This window comes from Astyanax mexicanus, chromosome 14 (genome assembly GCF_023375975.1).
Source record: "Astyanax mexicanus isolate ESR-SI-001 chromosome 14, AstMex3_surface, whole genome shotgun sequence".
NCBI lineage: Eukaryota > Metazoa > Chordata > Actinopteri > Characiformes > Acestrorhamphidae > Astyanax > Astyanax mexicanus.
The window spans coordinates 33,889,051-33,910,305 of NC_064421.1; the positions used below are offsets into that span (position 1 = coordinate 33,889,051).

The following is a 21,255-nucleotide window of genomic DNA, read 5'->3' on the forward strand; positions in this document are numbered from 1 at the left end:
AAAATCAAGCTGGGAGACCAGTTTCGCTATACTGGTCTTGAGTTAAGCTGGTTGACCAGCTCAACCAGTAGGATATTAGACACCAACACAACAAAACTGCTTAAATGATAAGTTGCAAATGTTTATATGTTGAAAACAATGTAATGTAATAATTTTTTTTTTTTTCATCCACAGTGCTGCATCAGGTCAGCTGGACACCCTGTGAGTCTCTGACGACCTCTCGGCTCAGGAGAAGAGGAAAGAGTAGAGAAACAACAGAGTGAAGGGAGGAGAGAAGAAGAGGCCATCTGATGGCATTGTGTTGGATGCCTCAGTAAGGTCCTGGTTGACCTGGAGGTCATGGGGTCATTTACACTGGGGAAAGCAGCACCGCTGGAGCTGCTCTTGGATGCATGTATCCAGGCTTTTGGTGAGTTCGGGAATGCTTATTTTGCTTCAAGCAAGTTTGGTTGAATTCCTACAGCTCTGGAAAAAAATAAGAGAGACCACTTCAGTCTATTTTTATTTATAGGTATATGTTTGAGTAAAATGAACATTGTTGTTTTATTCTATAAACTACAGACAATTTTTCCTAAATTCCAAATAGCAATATTGTCATTTAGAGAATTTATTTGCAGAAAAACGGCTATGAAATAACAAAAAAGATGCAGAGCTTTCAGACCTTAAATAAAGCAAAGAAAACAAGTTCATATTCATAAAGTTTTAAGAGTTCAAAAATCAATGTTTGGTGGAATATCCCTGGTTAATCACAGTTTTCATACATCTTGGCATGTTCCTCTCCACCAGTCTTACACACTGCCTTTGAACAACTTTATGCCACTCCTGGTGCAAAAAAAACTCCAGAGGTTTTCAATTTGGTAAAATCAAAGAAACTCATCATTTTTAAATGGTCTGTTTTTTTTCCAGAGCTATATGTGTGTTTGTGTCTGTGCGGGATCTCCTGTAGATGTGTGTGTGTGTGTGTGTGTTTATCAATAAGTTTTGTTGTTTAGATGATGATGGAGAGCTGCAGGGGAACCAGCTACCCCGGACTCTCCTGCTCATGCACCGCTGGTATGTCTCCTCTACAGAGCTGGCAGGAAAACTCCTCATGATATATCCTTTACCTGCACTCTCTCTTTGTGTGTGTGTGTGTGTGTGTGTGTGTGTGTGTGTGTGTGTGTGTGTGTGCGTGTGTGTGTGTGTGTGTGTGTGTGTGTGTGTGTGTGAAAATGGAAATCCATGTCTGCCCTTGTAGTACAGATTTACTTTACCCTAGCTGCTACACACCATGTGGTTCTCATTGTACAGTCACACTAAAAGCTGCTGTTAGAAGACAGCAGTCATCTCTGGATGTGATGCCAGCTCATGTGTGCAAGCTGGGTGCAATATGCAGTAGTTAAAAACGAGAATAGAGAATAGAGCCCAAAATGATGTGAGATAAATGTGAGAACATGGCCGTCTTCTCTAAATCCACTCCACTCTGAGCAGCACATAGTCGTCTGTAACTGCCCCAGCCTCAATTTGTTGAATTAAAGTTTTTATTTCCTCTTTTATCCTGTCATGAAAAGACTTTGACTGTGGCACGTTTTCCTCACATTCGTGTTTAAAAGCAATCTCGTGAGTATTACATTTAAAGGAGGAGTTCATGTTTAAAGTACCTTTGAAAAGCAATACAGCAGTGCCTTGATTACATTGTAGGGTTTATTTATTTACATTCTGACACTAATTCAGCGTTTGGTTTTGAAAATGCAAATAAGTGTGTATTGTTTTTCAATGAAAAGATCAAGAGCAATGAAATGTAATGTAATAGTAGTTTTGCATTTAATTTTAGCATATATTCTGCATGTTAGTGAGGAAAAGCAATGCATTTTGTGGATTGCTTTTCTATTTGTCCACCCTAGTGTTTGCTTTTTAAATTGGCACTAATTACTTTGTGTCGGTCTATCACTTAAAATCTCAATACAATACATTTATATTTGTGGCTGTAAGGTGACAAAATGTGAAAACATATATAAAATGAATATTTTTGCAAGACACTGCATGTCACTTAAAAGTTTCTAATAAGAAATATTAGACATATCTCCACATCTTTTAAAGAGTCTGTCTTAAATACATTACTAGTCAAAAGTTTGCACACCCTCTTTACTTATATTCTGCATCATAGCTACATATTGAAGACATTAGAAATTATGAATTATACCACAGTTAGTTCAGACCCTGCGATGTGATTGGCTGAGATGCGCTCTGTGAGTGCCCTTATCAGCCGGTAATGTACTGTAACCGAAGGTCTCCATATATTACTCCACCACATACAGGTAACCTAGTAATGATGCAGCTCTTACAAACCAAACAGCGCAGCTACAAACAGAGCAGCAATGTAACTAATTTAACTCGCGAAGTGTTTATAACCAAACAGATCATATTTTCTCATCCTCTATAACTCAAAATGGTTTAATTAACAGCAATAATAAAACTGTGGTATAATCACAATAATACACTTGAGGGTCGTGCTATAACGTGTAATATTGGCACTGCTGTGTTGATCTACAGAACTCAGCTGCTACGACCGCAGCAGAGCAGTGCCAGTATTACATGTTATATTACTCTCTCCTGTGTCTTATTGCTTAAGTAATACAGAATATGGAATAATGATGTAATGACGTAAACAAAAGAAGGGTTAAACGACCCAGAATATGTTTTAGACTCTAGGTTCTTTAAAGTAGAACCTTTTGCTTTGATACCAAATTTGATCACTCTTGGCTTTATTCTCTCAGTCAGTCTCAGTCATCATGATGTAGAACCTGGAACGGTTCTCCAACTGTATTAAAGGAGTTCTACAGGTTCTGAGCTCTTCTAAACTGCTTTTTCTTCTGTGTTCCAACTCGTCCCAGGCTAAACCACCTGGGTTGAGTTTTTATGTCAGTTGTTTGCAAAGTCTAATCTGCTACCTTTCTGCATACGTGTTCCTTCATAGTTTCTAATCCTTTAATGTTATTCTACAATGTAGTAAATAATACAAATAAAGAAAAAATATTAATGCGAATGTATGATCAAACTTTTGACTGGTACTGAATGTCAACAAGGGCTCTTTTGGGTTAAATAAAATGAAGTCTATCTTGTGATGTTTGTCATGATGCTCAATCCAAACAGATCAAAATGTGCTTTTGAATTTATGCGTTAATTAGTGTGTGTGTGTACAAACATCAAGGCTTACCTAAAAGACCAAACATGTTTCTAAACTGATTTAAATGCTAATGTAGTTCATGAATGTGGATTTTTTTTTTGCCTGATAGAGAGGTGTATGAATCATTAATGGCACATCTTTTTCACACTCTTAATGAAAAAGAGTGTTTGGAAAAAGATCAAGAGCATGTGGTGTTTTTAATAAAACCAGTAAAATCAATCTACGGAGCACCAGATACTTAGTGGTGAGCACCACATATTAAGTAGTGAGCACCAGATAGCAAAGGTGTATGAGTGGGTTTGACATGGGGGGGGGGGGGGTGTGCACATTTGCTAAAATGAATCAAAGCCCACCCTGTAGTGATTAGGACAACATTTGCAGAATTACAGTTAATCACACAACTTTTTTTCTGTACTTCTTTTTTTTATTAGTTAAATCCAACCAAAGGTGACTTTATTGCTTTATTTATTGAATTTTAATTCTTATTCTGTATTGGCATGCCAATTCTGTTGTATACTGTATAGGTTTTATAGGGATTTTTGGCTGCCGTTATTATAAACATAAGATAACCCAAACTCTCCCAATCTGTTAGCAGAACAAGACAAGATCCAAAAGTAGTTTTTATTGCAGTATATTGTTATTGATGCGATTCATTGCTCTCATCACTGACCTTGCGTGTAAAAGTGGTTTTGTTCCAAATTCAGAACCCCCGCCAGAAAAAGCACCCCCTCTCCAGAGTGTACACTAGACAATGGAAATACCCAAGATACTTTTCTAAGCTAAGCTGACTCGTGAGAAATAATAAAAAAAGAAACGTCACCTGCAGCCTTTGCTGAGAGAGGGTTCTTTTTCTGGCCATTAAAAAAGCACCCCCTCTAAGCAGTGCGTTTGCACAGTCTTATTGATAAAGATAATGGCTTTAGCTTAACTTTACCCGAGAGATGCTTTTAGTGGTGGGGCTGCAGATTTCAGCGCACTTTTAAAATACAAGTTTATTTTAACACAATTTCTGCTTTTTCTGCTGTATCATCAGAAAAAATGGGGACAAATCCATCTATTTCTGATATTCCATCCCCCTCCCCCCCCCGGTTCCTATGCCAATGCCAGATACTATATTCACTGCTATGAGTGTGTTCAATAATGACCTGCAAAATAATATTTTTTATTCATTATTTAAGGCACATATTTGTCAATATCCTTGACTTGGATGAAGATCATATTACATTTTCTGACAAATTTATGCATTTTATAGATGAAATTAAAATAAATTCCAGCGGGTTCACACACCTTTTCTTGCCAATGTATAAAGTTTCATTTCATTTCAACAACTTCTTTTAGGTGTGTTATTTTTTTCTGAATGAGTGAACATTCTGTGTGCATTTGAATACATACTGTATGTCTGATATTTCATTGTCTGACACTCTCTTTACCCTCCTTGACGAGCGCTCACGTATCGTGACTGTGCGGGAGATGACGGTCAGCGCACGAGGCTGAAGATTTGCTATTTAATGAGGTAAATTACCTTTTTCTTCCTCAGCTCTCTCATTCAGCCCCCTCTCAACATCCTCAAGATGTTTTCGCATCACTAGGCAACCACCTACGGCGAAGCACGTCGTGAGAAGGCCGCCGCCGCAGCTTTTTCTAATGCAGTTTTGTTCCTTTTCCACCCCTCCACCTCACCCTCCTCCAACCACCACCACCATCACCACCACGTTCTCCCTCGCCGCGGGCTGCGTGACTGGAGCTTGTGCTTGGAGCTGTGATGTCATGAGGAGTGACAGGAGGCCTCAGGAGACAAGCAGAGTTTTTTTTTTTATGTGGAGGGAAGAGAAACCAGTGACTCAGCAATCTGTTGTTCGTACAGGAGAGAGCCTTGGGCACGCTTTACCTTTCTTTGTCTTCTTCTCTTTCTCTTTTCTTCACTCTCTCTCTCTCTGGCTGTGGTTTTAAGAGTTGCATGTGACAGTTCAGATGAGCAGTTTCTGTTCTGTTGTGTTATGTGGCAGTGTTTGTGTCCTTGGGTGAGATCTTGTATTTTGCACTTTTTTTGCACCAGGTACCACCCACACTATGCCTTTGCCTACATTCACTTTTAAAGAATGCATTTACATTTTTTTTCCAATGACTAAAACACAGTATTGTAAACTAGGCTGGTTTCATCAAAATAGTTTAGTTAAGATTTACAAAACCACCCAACACCCAAACTGCAAAACATGTGGGTCATTCTCCATTTGGAGTGGGAAACCATGTCACAAGGGTTGGAGAGCTAAAAAAAAAAGCCTAAAATATTAGAGACAATTCCAAGAGTCAGTATATACCTTTTCACAGTTAACCTAAGATTAAAACCACATTTTCCGAACCAAAGGCAAGGCAAGGCAAGGCAAGGCAAGTTTATTTATATAGCACCTTTCATACACAACGGTCATTCAAAGTGCTTTACAAGTTAGAAAATACACAGAGAAATCAAATAAAAAAAAAAACATGTAAAAGATTAACAGTAAAAATGGAAATAAAAACTAAAATAAGAACAAAGCATGATTGATTAAAACATGATTAAAACAAAGAGGATTAAATTAAAAACATGTAAAAGAACAACAAGGAATTAATAAGAATAAAGCATGAATAAAACATAATATAAAAGTGCCGTTACAGAATAAAAATGTGTGGAGCTGCAGTGTTTTAAGCTGAGCTGAAAGCCTGATCAAACATGTAGGTTTTCAGTCTGGATTTAAACATGTTTAGTGTTGGAGCTCTTCTAATGCTCTCTGTTAACTGGTTCCATTTCAGAGCAGCGTAGTAGCTAAACGCTGCCTCTCCGTGTTTAGTTTTTACTTTAGGCGGCTCTAACTGAGCAGTTCCTGATGATCTGAGAGTTCTGCTCGGCTCATACTGCTGGAGCACATCAGATAAATATGCTGGTCCTGCACCATTAACACATTTATACACCAGTAACAGTACCTTAAAGTCTATTCTGTAACAGACTGGTATCCAGTGCAGGGATTTAAGGATGGGGGTGATGTGCTCCCTTCTTTTACTCCTAGTCAGAACTCTGGCTGCTGAATTCTGAATCAGCTGAAGCTGTTTGATGGTCTTTTTTGGGAGTCCAGTTAGGAGTCCATTACAGTAATCAATCCTACTAGAAATAAAGGCGTGGATGAGTTTCTCCAGGTCTGATTTAGACAGAAAATCTCTGATCTTATTGAGGTTCTTGAGGTGATAAAATGCTGATTTGGTGACTGCTTTGACATGACTGTTAAAAGTGAGATCAGAGTCCATTTGTTCACCAAGATTACGCACTAGTTCTTTAGATTTCAGGATTTTTGAATCCAGATAGGCAGCTAGTCTGTGCCTCTCATTACTATTCCCAAATAAAATAATCTCTGTTTTATCTTTATTTAATTGCAGAAAGTTCTGTCCCATCCATTTATTTATCTGCTCAAGGCATTTACACAGTGAGTCAATGGGACTGAAATTGTTTGGGCAGAGGGCCATGTAGATCTGAGTGTCATCTGCATAGCTGTGGTAAGATATCCCATAGTCACGCATGATTTCACCCAGAGGAATCATATATAAATTAAATAAGAGTGGCCCAAGAATTGAACCCTGGGGTACACCACAGGTCACTGGCACAGTCTCAGAAACATTATTTTCCATTTCCACAAAGTATTTCCTTCCTTGAAGGTATGAACTGAACCATTTTAGGACAGTTCCAGAAATTCCAACACGGTTCTCAAGTCTATCTATGAGAATGTTGTGGTCAATGGTATCAAAAGCAGCACTGAGATCAAGCAGTAGTAGAATAGACATTTTTCCTGAGTCTGTGTTTAAGCGAATGTCATTGATAACCTTAATTAGCGCAGTCTCAGTACTATGATTGGGCCGGAAACCTGACTGAAATTGGTCTAGACAGTTATTTATGGACAGGAAGTGCATAACTTGCTTGAAGACAATTTTTTCAATTATTTTTCCAATGAATGGTAGATTAGAGATTGGTCTGTAATTGTTCAATAAGTTTGTATCTAAATTTTTCTTTTTTAAGAGAGGCTTCACAACGGCTGTTTTTAATGCATTTGGGAAAACGCCTGACATGAGTGAGGTATTTACAATTTGAAGAATGTCTTCTGATATTGAGTAAAAAACATTCTTTAAAAACTTGGTTGGTAATGTATCAAGACTGCAAGTGGATGATCTGAGGTGACTCACTGTATCAATTAAAACTTCTTCATTAATAGTGCTAAACTGGCACATGTTGACTATGATGCTTTTGCATGGTTTTGGAGAGCACATGGGCTCCTTGGTGGATAGAGATGTACTGATGGCTTGTCTGATATTGTGGATTTTAGTATTAAAAAATTTAGCAAACTCATTACATCTCTCAGTTGAAACTAGCTCAGGGGTCATATATATAGGTGAGTTAGTTAGTCTGTCAACCACAGTGAAAAGAACTTTGCTATTGTTAATATTATTGTTAATAATGCTGGAGAAGTAGGTTTGTCTACATGTGCACATTATTTTATTGTAATCACGCAGTCTATCTTTAAAAATTTCTTTGTGAATGTGAAGCTTGGTTTTACGCCATCTGCGCTCAGCCTTTCTGCATTCTCTCTTTTGGAGCTGAACTGCAGCATCATTTCTCCATGGTGCTTTCTGCTTGCATGGCATGGTTTTAACTCTAACTGGTGCAATCTCATCTAAAACTCTAGCAGTTTTTGAGTTAAAACTATCCAGCAGAGTATCTACAGAGTCTGATGGTTTGCATGGTGCAGAGCACACTTTGCTCACAAAAAGTTCAGCTGTCATGTCATTTATCTGCCTTTTCTTGTACCTAATCTGTCTGGCTTCACTGTGTATTGAAGTCCACATTTCAAAGAAGACACAGTAGTGATCTGACAGTGCAACATCCTTAATAGAGGCTGATATGTTGAGACCCTTCGAAATAACCAAATCCAGGGTGTGACCATGACAGTGTGTGCTTCCAGTCACATGCTGAGAGAGTTCAAAAGAGTCAAATACATCATAGAGTTCTCTGGCATAATTATCCTTGGAATTATCAATATGAATGTTAAAATCACCAGCAATAATAAAATGATCAAATTCAGTAGAAATAAAAGACAGCATATCTGTAAAATCATCAATAAAATCAGCATTGTACCTTGGAGGCCTGTAGACAATTATTAGTAATATTATTGGTGTCCCTTTTAAAACTGCACCTAAATATTCAAAAGATGTGAAGTCACCAAGTGATAACTGCTTGCATTGGAAAGTATCATCAAACAGCATAGCTACACCTCCACCTTTCTTGCCGGTACGTGAGACATTTAAAAAGTTAAAGTTTGGTGGAGCCGACTCAATTAATACACTTTCAGCACTACAAGAATTTAGCCATGTCTCTGTTAAAAACAGAAAATCAAGCCCATAATTTGTAATAAAATCATTAATTAGATAGGACTTGTTTGTAAGAGATCTGATATTTAGTAGAGCTAACTTAATAACCTGTGCATTTTGTTCCAAAGACTGTGGGTTACAATGTATATACTGCAAGTTGGATATATTCACATTATGTGACCTATACTCTCTGTTCTTTCTGCTTCTGATAAGAACTGGAATGGGGGAGATAACTGGCACACAGGGTCCGTACTTGTTTTGAAAACATGTGCTGCTGACTTCACCATTGTAGCAGCACGGACCCAAAATATATCAGTTTGCTGGATTACTTGTGGCGGCCTCTTCCCTTATGGTGGAGGGAGGTGGGAGGGGCTCCTGCTGGTGAAGAAGTCGAGAGCGGAGCTGTCTGTCCGGTGGTTTAGGAGCTTGTCTCTTCTTTTTGGGTTGTGGGGGGAGTTTGTTTAATACTTCCTCATGTTCATGTTCACTGGGCTTCATTTTGGTCCCCTTTTCTAACTCCTTGATTGGGGAGTGTAGTGGTGGTGAGGATGGGGGTTGCTGGGTCCGTGAGGCAGTAGAACCAAAGAACTGTAATTTTAGGTCAGTTTTCATGATCCTTTAATGATTTTTAAATATCTATGCTAACAACATCATGTGCAACTTTATAGAGTATATTCTAAAGACTAAAAGCAAAGCAAAAGTGATTTAACATTTGATTGCAGACAGTATAAACCAAATATTTGATATTTTATGTGGTCGACTATATTTACATTTTCTCGACTATATTACACAATTCTTTGATTTACCTTTTTAAATCATATTTGAGCAAACATTTTAGTGTAAAGTAATATTTTGAAAGGTTTAACTTTTGAGATTTCATAAAACAGATCCATATTTACTGTATGCATGATTAACATCATACGACATTAAAAAAAAAAGTATTTTATTTAAAAAATATTTTTGTCACAAAGATTTTGGTCACTGGTTTTATCAGGATTCTTATATTATATTTTATCATAGATATTGCTAGCTCTGTTAAACTGCTTCCCTGGGTCACAGGTCATCAAAGAATAAGCATCTCAAAGCATGAGAAGGTGAGTCCATAATTGCTCATTTTATTTGATTAATTTGATGATAATTCTCTTTATCAGGTGGCACATACAGTAACTCTTTTGTGTCACTGGTGTTATGTGCTTTAATGGTTAAAAAATTGATTTTTTATCAAATATATTTCTGTATGTCTTTTAGTTCATTGGTTTTAAGTAGTTACAAATAGTCTCTTGACTGTCAGTGAGGCAGGCTTTTCATATCCTTTTAATATCCATTTTGACTAAAATGTCACTGGTGTCGCAGTCACTGGTGTTACAGGTGTGTTACCATGTGGTGTTTGTCCTTTTTCATGATTTTAATTTTTTTTTTATTAAAAGTATCCTGCATGAAATGTTATATCAGTAGATACATTTTTTGCATGTTTATTGGACAAAAATGTATTATTGGTTTTTTTTTTTTTAAATAGTATAGGAAGATGCCTTTAAGTACAAAGAAAGACTGCTTTATTTTAGTTATTTCTAGTGCTTGTTTATAAACATACTTTGGTAAGTTAAATGAAATTTCTTTATCACATTCAGTCACATTGTAATTTCAATTAAAAATGAATAAATTGATGAAAAAATTAATTCTTCAAGATAGGATAACACCAGTGACAAATTGACTAAAACTTTGCATTTTATATTAAAATATATTAGGAATTAAGCTCTTTATTTTGCATATGTGGTAAGTGGAATTGTTAATAGACATTTTAAGGTTGTTTGTTTCTGGGACACATTAAATAGATTTTTTAAAAATGTATCTACTTGAATTCCCACTCCAAATGGAGAATGACCCATATATCATATCAAAATCTTACTTTTACACCAAATAGTTTTAAACACTTCATTTATATTATTAGATTTTTGTCTAACTAACTACACACTATTGGGTATTGGTCACTTTTCCTCCCCTCTTCCTCTTCCTCCCTCTCACTCTTCCTCTACCAGCTCAGATGGCACATATATTGGTCAGTTAGCTCATGTTGTGTAAATTTAAATGTCAGTGTTTTGATAAGGAAGCGTTACTTTATAACGTAAAAGAAAATTGTAAGAACTTTAAGTTGTAGTCTTTCCTAACACAGATGTCAAAAATACTACTTGTGTATCATCAAAATAGCTGATAATAACTTATCAAACTATGTATGGTTTCAATAATTTGTGATAATATCAGTATTATGTTTTTTTTTTTGTGCGAGGATTATGTTTTAATGTGAATTCTCAACATTTTGAATTTGTATCTTGAATTACTAAATTATTTTCTATTTTTTGACTACAATAATTATATTTTCTCAAATGGTACTAAATATTTTTTACTTTAATTTCCAAAAATATAATTATAATTTGTTTAAATATTTAAATAAGTATTACAAAATAATGTATTTCTTATATGTTTTTTATTGTGTTGAAATCAGGACTTACTTTATCAATAGTTTGACTTTGCATTTCAAATTCTCAAATGACATTAACTGGCAATAATTTCACAATTTATATTAGTATTTTGAAATGCTATTTCAAAATCTCAATTTCTTAATATTTTGTCTATTTTTTTGTCCTGTGGTTTGTGTGTAGGTACTGGATCGATGAATTCCCGGCCGAGTTTGATCTGGATCTGGGTCTGATCCGACTGACGGAAGAGTTCAGAGATGTAGCAGCACAGCTGGGCTGTGACCAACACCTCAAACTGCTCGACATATCCACCATGTGAGTACAGACTGTACAAACACACACACACAAACAGTGCGTATTTTTCTCTCCATTCTGTTTTCATTAGCATAATGATCACACCACTAGATTACCAAGCAATAAATTAGTCATCATTGACCTATAAAGTTGAAACGATCAGTGTTGTGTTGATTAGAATAACGTTAGAATGCCGGCTGATTGACAGTAATGCATTATAAATGTGTGTGTTGCCCTTTCACACACTAATTGTGAGCGACTGCTAATGAAGCTGCTGACAGTAGATTGCGATTGTTCCGAGGAGCATGGGGCTTTATGACAGTCTGTCTAATTGAACTCCATTACTGAGATCATTTACAGGCATTCCCACACCTGGAGGCCACTGTTCCAATCAGTGCAGTTAATAAAGTCAATACACCGTTGCTTAGAGCGAGGAGAGTAGAGGAATTAAGAAAGGTGATTCGTGGCTTGCTGCTGAACGAATGGCAAAAACAAGCTGTGTCAAGCAAGCTGTGGCTTTCTCAGCTGAGCCTTTCCAACAAATATCCATATATTGACCATATTTTTTTACATCAATCTATAATGTAAACAGTTCATGATAAAATAGTTAATTGTCCTAGTTAACCCTCTATAGCCTGATTTTTATACGGGATTTGTTTTTGAGAGCTTGGGGGTCTCTGTTAATATATCCATCAAAAAATAAGAACCACTGCTGGCCATGACTGCCTTGTTACGTAACTGCATAATGTTGCTCTAAGGCTAAAAAAAAAAGAAAAAAAGAAAACAAAATAGCCCCAGTATTATTAATAAACACATTGAAAGGACAATGCAAAAAGTAATTGTTGCCTTAAAGAACACAATGCCCTAACCTTCTTTTTCCACTCACTGGCCACTTTATAAGAAACACTTACCTTGTGTTGGACTCACTGTCCACTTTATTAGAAACACTTACATTTTATTTGACTCCCTGACTTACTTTATTAGCTACCGCTACCTCTTTTGTGCTTCCCTTAACTGGCCACTTTTTAAGAAACCCCTCTTTTGTGTTGGACTCACTGGCCACTTTATTAGAGACACTTAACTCTTTTGTGCTTTCACCAGCTGGCCACTTTATTAGAAACACCTGCCTTGTATTTGAGTCACTGGCCACTTTATTAGAAACACTTACCTCCATTGTTCTTCTACTCACTGGCCACTATATTAGAAACCCCCACATTGTGTTTGATTCACTGGACACTTTATTAGAAACACCTATCCCTTTGGTGTTTCCACTAACTGGCCACTTTAATAGAAACACTTATCTTGTGTTGGACTCACTGGCCACTTTATTAGAGACACTTCACTCTATTGTGGTTTATTAGAAACACCTACCTTGTGCTTCCACTCACTGGCCACTTTATTAGAAACACCTACCTTGTATTTGACTCACTGGCCACTTTATTAGAAACACTTACCTACCTTGTGCTTCCACTCACTGGGCACTATATTAGAAACCTCCACTTTGTGTTTGATTTACTGGCCACTTTATTAGAAACCCCTGCCTCTTTTGTGCTTCCACTAACTGGCCACTTTATAAGAAACACCTCTTTTGTGTTGGACTCACTGGACTCACTATATTAGAAACACTTTCCTCCATTGTGCCTCCACCAGCTGGCCACTTTATTAGAAACACTTACGTCCATTGTGCTTTCACCAGCTGGCCACTTTACTAGAAACACCTACCCCTTTGGTGCTTCCACTAACTGGCCACTTTAGGAGAAACCCCCACTTTGTGTCTGATTTACTGGACACTTTATTAGAAACACCTACCCCTTTGGTGCTACCACTGACTGGCCACTTTATTAGAAACTCTTATCTTGTGTTGGACTCACTGGCCACTTTATTAGAAACACCTACCTAGTGATTTGACTGACTGTCCACTTTATTAGAAACACCTAACTCTTCGAAAAACTAACCACTTTATTAAAAAAACCTTCCCTTTTTGTGCTTCCACTAACTGGCCATTTTATTAGAAACACATACTGAACACGTATCTTGTATTTCCCTTCGCTGCCCGCTTTATTTAAAACCCACTTCTGTATACTATCACTCACTTTATTAGAAACTCCCAACTTGTGACCTACTGGCCACTTAATGAGATCCTCCCACACTGCAAGTCACACTGTAGTCCATCTGTAGCCCATCTGTGGTCAGTTTCTGAGCACAGGCCTGTTGCTCACCAGATATTATTTGGGTAGTTGGCTGTTCTCAGCACAGCAGAGACATGGCAGTGGGGTGGTAATGTGTGTGTGGTGCTAGAACGAGTATATCAGGCACAGCGTCCACTCTGTCACTGCTAGACTGATAGCGGACCACCACCTAGTGATAACCAGCGAAAAGCAGCTCTGTGATCAGAAACTGACCCTTGATGAAGAGCTAGAGGATCGCTAACACTAAATGTGCTTCAGCAGATGGTCTGCAGTTGGTAAGCAAGTAGGCTGGTGATTTTAATAATGTAGCTGATAGGTGTAAAGACTCTGTAATCTGCCCCTACAGCCCTTCGTATGACTGGATGAGGAAGCTAACGCAGCGCAAGAAGCAGGTGAAGAAGGGCAAAGCCTCGCTGCTGTTCGACCACCTGGAGCCCATCGAGCTGGCCGAACACCTCACTTTCCTGGAGTACAAGTCCATCAGGAGGATATCAGTGAGTCCACAGCCCGCTGGTGGAAAAACAAAGATATGGAAAGAAAGCTCACCTGGGAAAGCGTGCAGCTGTTCAGGCCTTTCATCTGAGATAGAGAACGATGTGTGTGGGTGTGCATACTTGCACTTGCACAGTTTATGTTGAGTGTTACCAGGCCTCAGTTGTTAATAATTATTGTGATATTGCCTTTTGCAATACCGATATCGCAGACGACGGCAATGTGCAAATGTGAGGCATTCCAGATACGGATAAAAAAATAGTGCAGACTATAACTCTCTTTTTCTTGATTGTTTACACACAAATTCTGAAAGCATGCCTCATACTCTCAGAACTCTACACACAAATCGAAAAACACACACTAAGGAAATATCCCCGAGCAAGACGAATCCAGCCATGAAAAGAATCAACTGTACAAATAGTAAAATACTGTAAATAGTATGTAGGACACAAAGGGTGAATTTTTACAGTCATACAGAACAGTCCACAGGCAGTACTGTACAAATGTACTCATTGATCAGTGGCGTGCAGTTAATATAGTGGTTAACCCTTCTGCACCCCCCCCCCCCTCAAATCCCCCCCCCCTCCTCCCGCCGACCTACACATAGATTTATACTAGAACTACATATTCTCTGTCTCGACTTAGTTATATAAACTTAATGCACACAAACGACAAAATCAATGCTTAATTTTCCTACAAGTACAGCCGGCCAACAAATATCCCTCATTTGTATGCCTACAAGACGTCAGGTCAGCCAAAACATAATTACACACAAAAACTCACCAGTCAGAAGGCCTATTATTGTGAATTAGTTTCACATTGAAAGACAGCCTTTAAAAGGGCTTTTCAATATGATTTGACACAATATCTGTCTGATTTGCAGTCGCAATTCCATGATAGTTAGTTAACTATTGAACTAATCCAGCATGAGCTCAGTTTTACACTAAGCAACGCGTAACACCTTCAACACAGCGGGGTTAGACAGCCATGGCCCCGCCCCCGGAGTGAAAACCATGAATCTGATTAGTTAGATGTCCTGCAACTTTGCTAATATGCTCATTACTACAACCTTAAAAAATCAGCAGAAAGGGTCACGCAGTCACAAGGGGGCAGAAGCCATTTTAAAAAGCTTTGATTGGTTAAAACTGCTGTGAGTCAGATAAGAGTCCTGTAGCAACTGAAAAACAAAGAGTAGTGCTTTAAATTATTATATATGCTTATAGTTTACAATAACTATTATATATATTTCCTGATTAAATATTATGCAATCATTTACATGCACCTATTGTCACCCCTTCTCTGAAGGGTTAGAAGGGCCTCACTGCACACCACTGTCATTGATACTGTATTGATGTACACTACTGCAGTTTTCTAGTGAGAGTAGATTGTGACAAGTGTTAACCCATTTGACAATTCAACATGCACAGCTGCACCAAGAGATGCGTGAGTACGACAGAGAAGCACGTAGCTCATGCATAAAAGCATGTCCATGGATTGGATACGTATCCGATTTAGGACCACATATGAATGTGACTCATTTGAATGTAACTGATTTTCAATCAGATCTGAACCACATTTAGCAAAAAATCTTATTTGAGTCACTTTAGCCTGGAAATGTGAACGAAGCCATTGTGTTCAAGTACTATTATTTGTGTGTAAACAATCTAGAAAAACTGTAAGGATTCATTGACATTGTAATGTATGGTCAATAGTTAGTGAATTTTATTTCATTGCAGACACTATAAACCCAGGATATTCCATGTATTGTTCGGCCAACTTAATTTCATTTGTAAATATACAGTACATCCATTCCTGCATTTCAGTTCTGTAACACATTCCAAAAAGAGGTTGATGATAAAGGGATTATAAAGCATTCAGCTCTGAATGTTGACATTCCTTCTCATCTTCACACCTACACTGGTGAACCTGCATTAATATGCCATAGAACATCATCATTTTTTCACACAAATCCTAAAAGTAGGTAAAGAGAACCCAGTTTAAAAAAATGAGACAATATTTTTGTCTCATTTTTTTAAACTGGGTTCTCTTTACCTACTTTTAGGATTTGTGTGAAAAAATGATGATGTTCTATGGCATATTAATGCAGGTTCACCAGTTACCTGTATACCTGTAAAGAGCAGTATACCTGCTCTTTATTTTTATTGAGAACAAAATATTTTTTATATTATTATATAAATTATTATTTTTATAAATTATTATTATAAATATTATTATTTTTTATATTATATTTATATTTATATAATGTTCACCTGTCCACAAAACATTCTTCCAATAGCCTTCTGGCTTGTCCATGTGTTCTTTGGCAAACTGCGAAGGAGCAGCAATGTTGTTCTCTCTTAGTAGTGGCTTCATCCTGCCATGGCAACTTTGTCATGCACACCATTGTTGTAAAGTGTTACCCTAACAGAACATAAACATTAACACAAGGAAATGTAAGAGTGGCCTTCAGTTGCTTAGAAGTTGCTTAGATTTAACTGAAAACTGAGAAAATAATTTTAGTATTGTAAAACAGTTAACATCCCACAGTTCGTCTGTAGTTATGGCAATAATCTTAGTTTAATCTTAGAAATGGATTTTTGAAATGTCAATTTACAAATCCTATGTCTGTAATAAAGCAGTGGTGAACAGATTGTGTTACTGCACTCTTTTCTGCAACAGTCATACAATAACACAAATATGTAGAGAATACAGCGCTGGAAAAAAATAAGAGACCACTTTAGTTTCTGAATCAGTTTCTCTGATTTTGCTATTTATAGGTAAATGTTTGAGTAAAATAACCATTTGTTGTTTTATTCTATAAACTACTGACTACGAACATTTCTTCCAAATTCCAAATAAAAATATGGTAATTCACAGCATTTATTTGCAGAAAATCAGAAATGGCTTTAGACCTAAACAAGTTCATAAATATAAAGTTTTAAGAGTTCAGAAATCAATATTTGGTGGAATAACCCTGGTTTTAATCACAGTTTTCATGCATCTTGTCATGTTCTCCTCCACCAGTCTTACACACTGCTTTTGGATAACTTTATGCCTGCACTCCTGGTGCAAAAATTCAAGCAGGTCAGTTTGGTTTGATGGCTTGTGATCGTCCCTCTTCCTCTTGATTATATTCCAGAGATTTTCAATTTAGTAAAATCAAAGAAACTCATTATTTTTAAATGATATCTTATTTTTTCCAGAGCTGTATGTAGTGCAGTGACATAATTGGGTGAGGTGAATATAAATTTAGGAACACTTTTAAGAAACATTTTTCTGTTCGCATTTCCTATAATGTCTTCCTCTTATTTAAAATACATGTGTCTTGTCCAACGCATCCATGTATGTTCTCAGTTCACAGACTATCAGAGCTATGTGGTGCATGGCTGTTTGGTTGATAACCCTACGCTGGAACGATCCATTGCCCTATTCAATGGGGTCTCCCAGTGGGTGCAGCTGATGGTGCTCAGTAAACTCACCCCCCAGCATAGAGCCAACGTCATCAGCAAATTCATCCACGTTGCCCAGGTGATGCACACACGCACACATACACACATGCACATTTACATAAACCCTGCTATCAGTGGCTGATTTCAATAGAAATTCACAGTTGATTTTGCACCTTTTTTGGTCTTTTTGTCGTTGTCAAACATCAGAATATGCATAAAAGTGGGGATTTTTTTCCAGTGAGTGGTTCTTCAGTTCTGGAAATGTCTTGTTAATAAGACAGAGAATGGTGAGATTGGTTGGAGGCTACAGTTGGAGGCTACAGTAAGGCATCTCAGAAGTGCAAAACCTCCAACCCTCTACTTAAACAACAAAAGATCAACTTAACAACAAAGAGCGTCTTCTAACAGCTACTCCAAGCATGATGATGAACCTGAACCTCAGGTCTCAAAGCAAAGCTCATTCAAAAACTGTCTTCATGATCCTCAGGGTTGGGAATGGGAATGTGCCCTGTGCACATTAAACAAATCTTTTGTCCTCAAACAAATTCCCAGTTTATTACATGTATATCAGTGACTGCTGGAACAAAATCTACAAAATGCCTAAAAAATTAACTTCAAAGAAAATAATAAAATCTTAAAAAATAAAGTTCATGTAAAAAGACTTCTGGCTAAAGCAAAAAGCCTTATAGCAGCATGAATTCACGTTTACCTAAACTGATGTAAACTGATTTATACCACTTAGATTTTGTAGGAAACAAAAAACATTGGCAAAATAAAGAGTTTAGGAGGGGTTTTTTGTGGCAGGGAGGATATCTGAGACATGCAAGATATTACAAGTTATTGTGATACGGTACTATTTTACTGTATCCTGATATCTATGTCCGGATACCTCCATTACATATAATCTGTTACTACATTACATTACATTAATTTACATTTGGCATATGCTTTTGTCCAAAGTGACTTACAATAGTAAAGTACAAAAGTAATAGAAGTTTAAAGGTAGAAACATCTTTAGATAGGGTCTAAAGGAGGTCAAAGGGAATTGATAGGATAGAGGAGTAGAGATGGGGAAGAAGGAAATGAGGTTAGAAGTAGTCAGTTTGTTAGAGGTGTTAAGAGAGTAAGTGCTCTTTGAAGAGCTCTGTCTTCAGGAGTTTCTGAAACATAGCAAGAGAGTCTCCTGATATGGTTGTGGAAGATACTACTCTAACCTGAACATGACAATGGCTGCAGTCAACCGATCTGAATCCAATAGATACGTTTTAAATGTAATAGAACAGATGAACTGATCTGCAGTAATTGCATGATGCAGAATCTCTAAGACAAGTTTCCAAAATCTTATGGAATCCATTTTATAAAAAATGGAGCGAATATCCGTGAGATTTCAGATGAATTTGGATGCCAGGATGTTTGCCATATGTAGGACACTGGCAGAGGAACAGAAAGGAGAGTACGCAGCCTGTGTTTGGAGTGGTCTCTTTGGTTATGCAGCTGTAGCCCGCTAACCTCTAAACACAGCAACCGTAGGCCCTCGGCACTCCGAAAGCTTGTGGAGAGCTCCAGCACTTAGATGAAGGATGATGACATTTACAGCCTCTTTGTTATGCTAATTCTGCACACGCACACAAAGGCAATGTGCCGGAGAAGAGTGCCATCCAAAAGGCAGCCGTGGGAGAGGGAGATGTAGATGTGGAGACGTAGGTGTGCACAACGTTTCAGTGATGAGGGTGAACCGGTCAGCCGTGTCCGCTTAGGCGGAATACTGAGCCCCCTCTCAGTTTTGCCATGTTTAAAACTTCATCCCTTCATTATAATGTGCATTATGCAACACCAGTGAGGAACAGAGGTGTCGTCATGTTTTCCTTCTTATTCAGCTACAGGTCTCGCCTCTGGGTGGTGAGACCTTTAAAGCTAAGCTAAGCTAAGTTATGTAAACAAAACTGAAATTCTTAAAAAAAAAAAAATTTCTTTCAAATTAAAACGAGTGCTGGATGTAATCTACACAGATTTACACAGACAAAAAAAAATCTGTTTATCTACAGTAAGCTTAGATTTGTAGATTTCTACTAAGGTTAGCCGTGGTTAACGGCTAATGGCACCCAACAGAGCTACACTGCAAAACCCTGAGTGTTCCGGTAAGCCAGGGTAAGCCACGTAGCTTGTTTTATTAAGGTAAACGCTGCAGACTACAGTTCGTTAATACTCAAAGCTACTAAATACTAAGAGCTAATGCTAATGCTGCTCCAGCAGTGCTAGCCAGGGTTAGCAGCAGACTACAGGCTGATAATACTCACCTCTAAACAGCAAAAGAGCTAGCGCTTAGCACATTAGTGGGTAATGCTAATGCTGCTCCAGCAGTGCTAGCCCTGGTAGCAGCAGACTATAGGCTGATAATATTCACCTCTATCTGGCGAAAGAGCTAGCGCTTAGCGTGGTAACGGCTAATGCTAATACTGTCTCAAGTCTTAGTGCGGGAGAACTAAACTGAAACTCCTGTATAACGCTGTACTTAAACCTGACTGGTAAAGTTCATACATAAGGTGCACCGGATCATAAGGCACACTGACTATTTGGGTGAGAATTAAAGGATTTTAAGTGCACCTAATAGTGCAAAAAATACAGTGTATTAACAACTTATCATACAATACATGGACATGACCTCAATAATTGTTGATGAGCTCAGTATTACTCATGGTTTCTGATAAAAATGCACCAAAATAAAAATGAAAAATTGTCCAAATGCAGAATATAAATATGACCATTGATTTCTGCAGTTTTTTTTAATAATTTGGCCATTACTTCTTATTAGTATGGCACAAATTAAATAGCCTATGTTTCTTTTAAAACAATATTGTAGGGGTGCCAACCCCAAAAGTACTTTTTGGCTGAATAATTTTGGTCTGATGCCTAGTTTCCTAGTTTTGACCCATTAATGTCAATGAACCAATATGGCAGTTTTGATTGATTTAAGTGTATTAATGATTAATTTATGTTATACCATTTTAAACATTCTATGTATGCCAGTACCATTATCAGAATATTCTTAATAATTGTAATTTTTATTTGTCCTTTATTGCGCTTTAAAAGAGAGTAACTGCATTGTTATGCTATTATATTAGAATTATATTAGTGTAATTAATTGATCTTAAAAAGACAATAATACTGTTTATAAAACTTCTCATTTTTCATCACTTACCTTTGAATCTCATGTTAGGTTAGCCACAAAAAGCTAAAGTTATCTCTTCATATCATCCTTCACGTACTCTTAGATCTTCTAGCTCCACACTTCTCACTGTTGCTTCAATTAGACATTCTGCCATTGGTGACAGATCCTGCTGCACTGCTGCCGCTAAAACTTGGAACTCTCTTTCATGTTTTGTCCAGCTTTATGTGTATCAGACGAGGCATGTGCTGGTCTTTACTCTCCTAGTGTTGAGAGTGTGCACTTAAAAAAATTATGCCTCAAATTTTCTTTAAAAAGTTTCACAACTTTCTGCATTTGCTTTTTTTAAGTACATTTAATTTTAGATAAATTTAAGTAACTTCAACTCGGTTTTAAGTGAACTGAACTTTAATCGACTTCAGTCAATCCTTTCTTTTAGTAAACTTTACTTAATTTATTTTTGTTAACTCAATATATATAGCAGGTAATGCTAATGCTGCTCCAGCAGTGCTAGCCAGGGTTAGCAGCAGACTACAGGCCGATAATACTCACCTCTCAACGGCAAAATAGCTAACGCTTAGCATGTTAACGGCTAATGCTAAAACTGTGCCAGTCTCAAGTCTCAGTGCTGGAGAATCCT

The 21,255-nt window shown here is 37.4% G+C and overlaps 1 protein-coding gene across 2 annotated transcripts in view; it reads left to right on the forward strand.

The window, feature by feature from the left end:
• The window catches only part of rasgrp3 (RAS guanyl releasing protein 3 (calcium and DAG-regulated)), a 121,751-nt gene that overhangs the window by 67,609 nt on the left and 32,887 nt on the right, over positions 1-21,255 (forward strand). For both annotated transcript variants that reach the window (XM_007238737.4, XM_015602847.3), the window contains exons 2-7: positions 175-409; positions 993-1,095; positions 4,617-4,679; positions 11,209-11,340; positions 13,855-14,002; positions 17,355-17,528. In XM_007238737.4, the coding sequence (XP_007238799.3) occupies positions 340-409; positions 993-1,095; positions 4,617-4,679; positions 11,209-11,340; positions 13,855-14,002; positions 17,355-17,528 (690 nt within the window). In that variant the 5' untranslated portion in view covers positions 175-339. The remainder of the gene's footprint in view (positions 1-174; positions 410-992; positions 1,096-4,616; positions 4,680-11,208; positions 11,341-13,854; positions 14,003-17,354; positions 17,529-21,255) is intronic.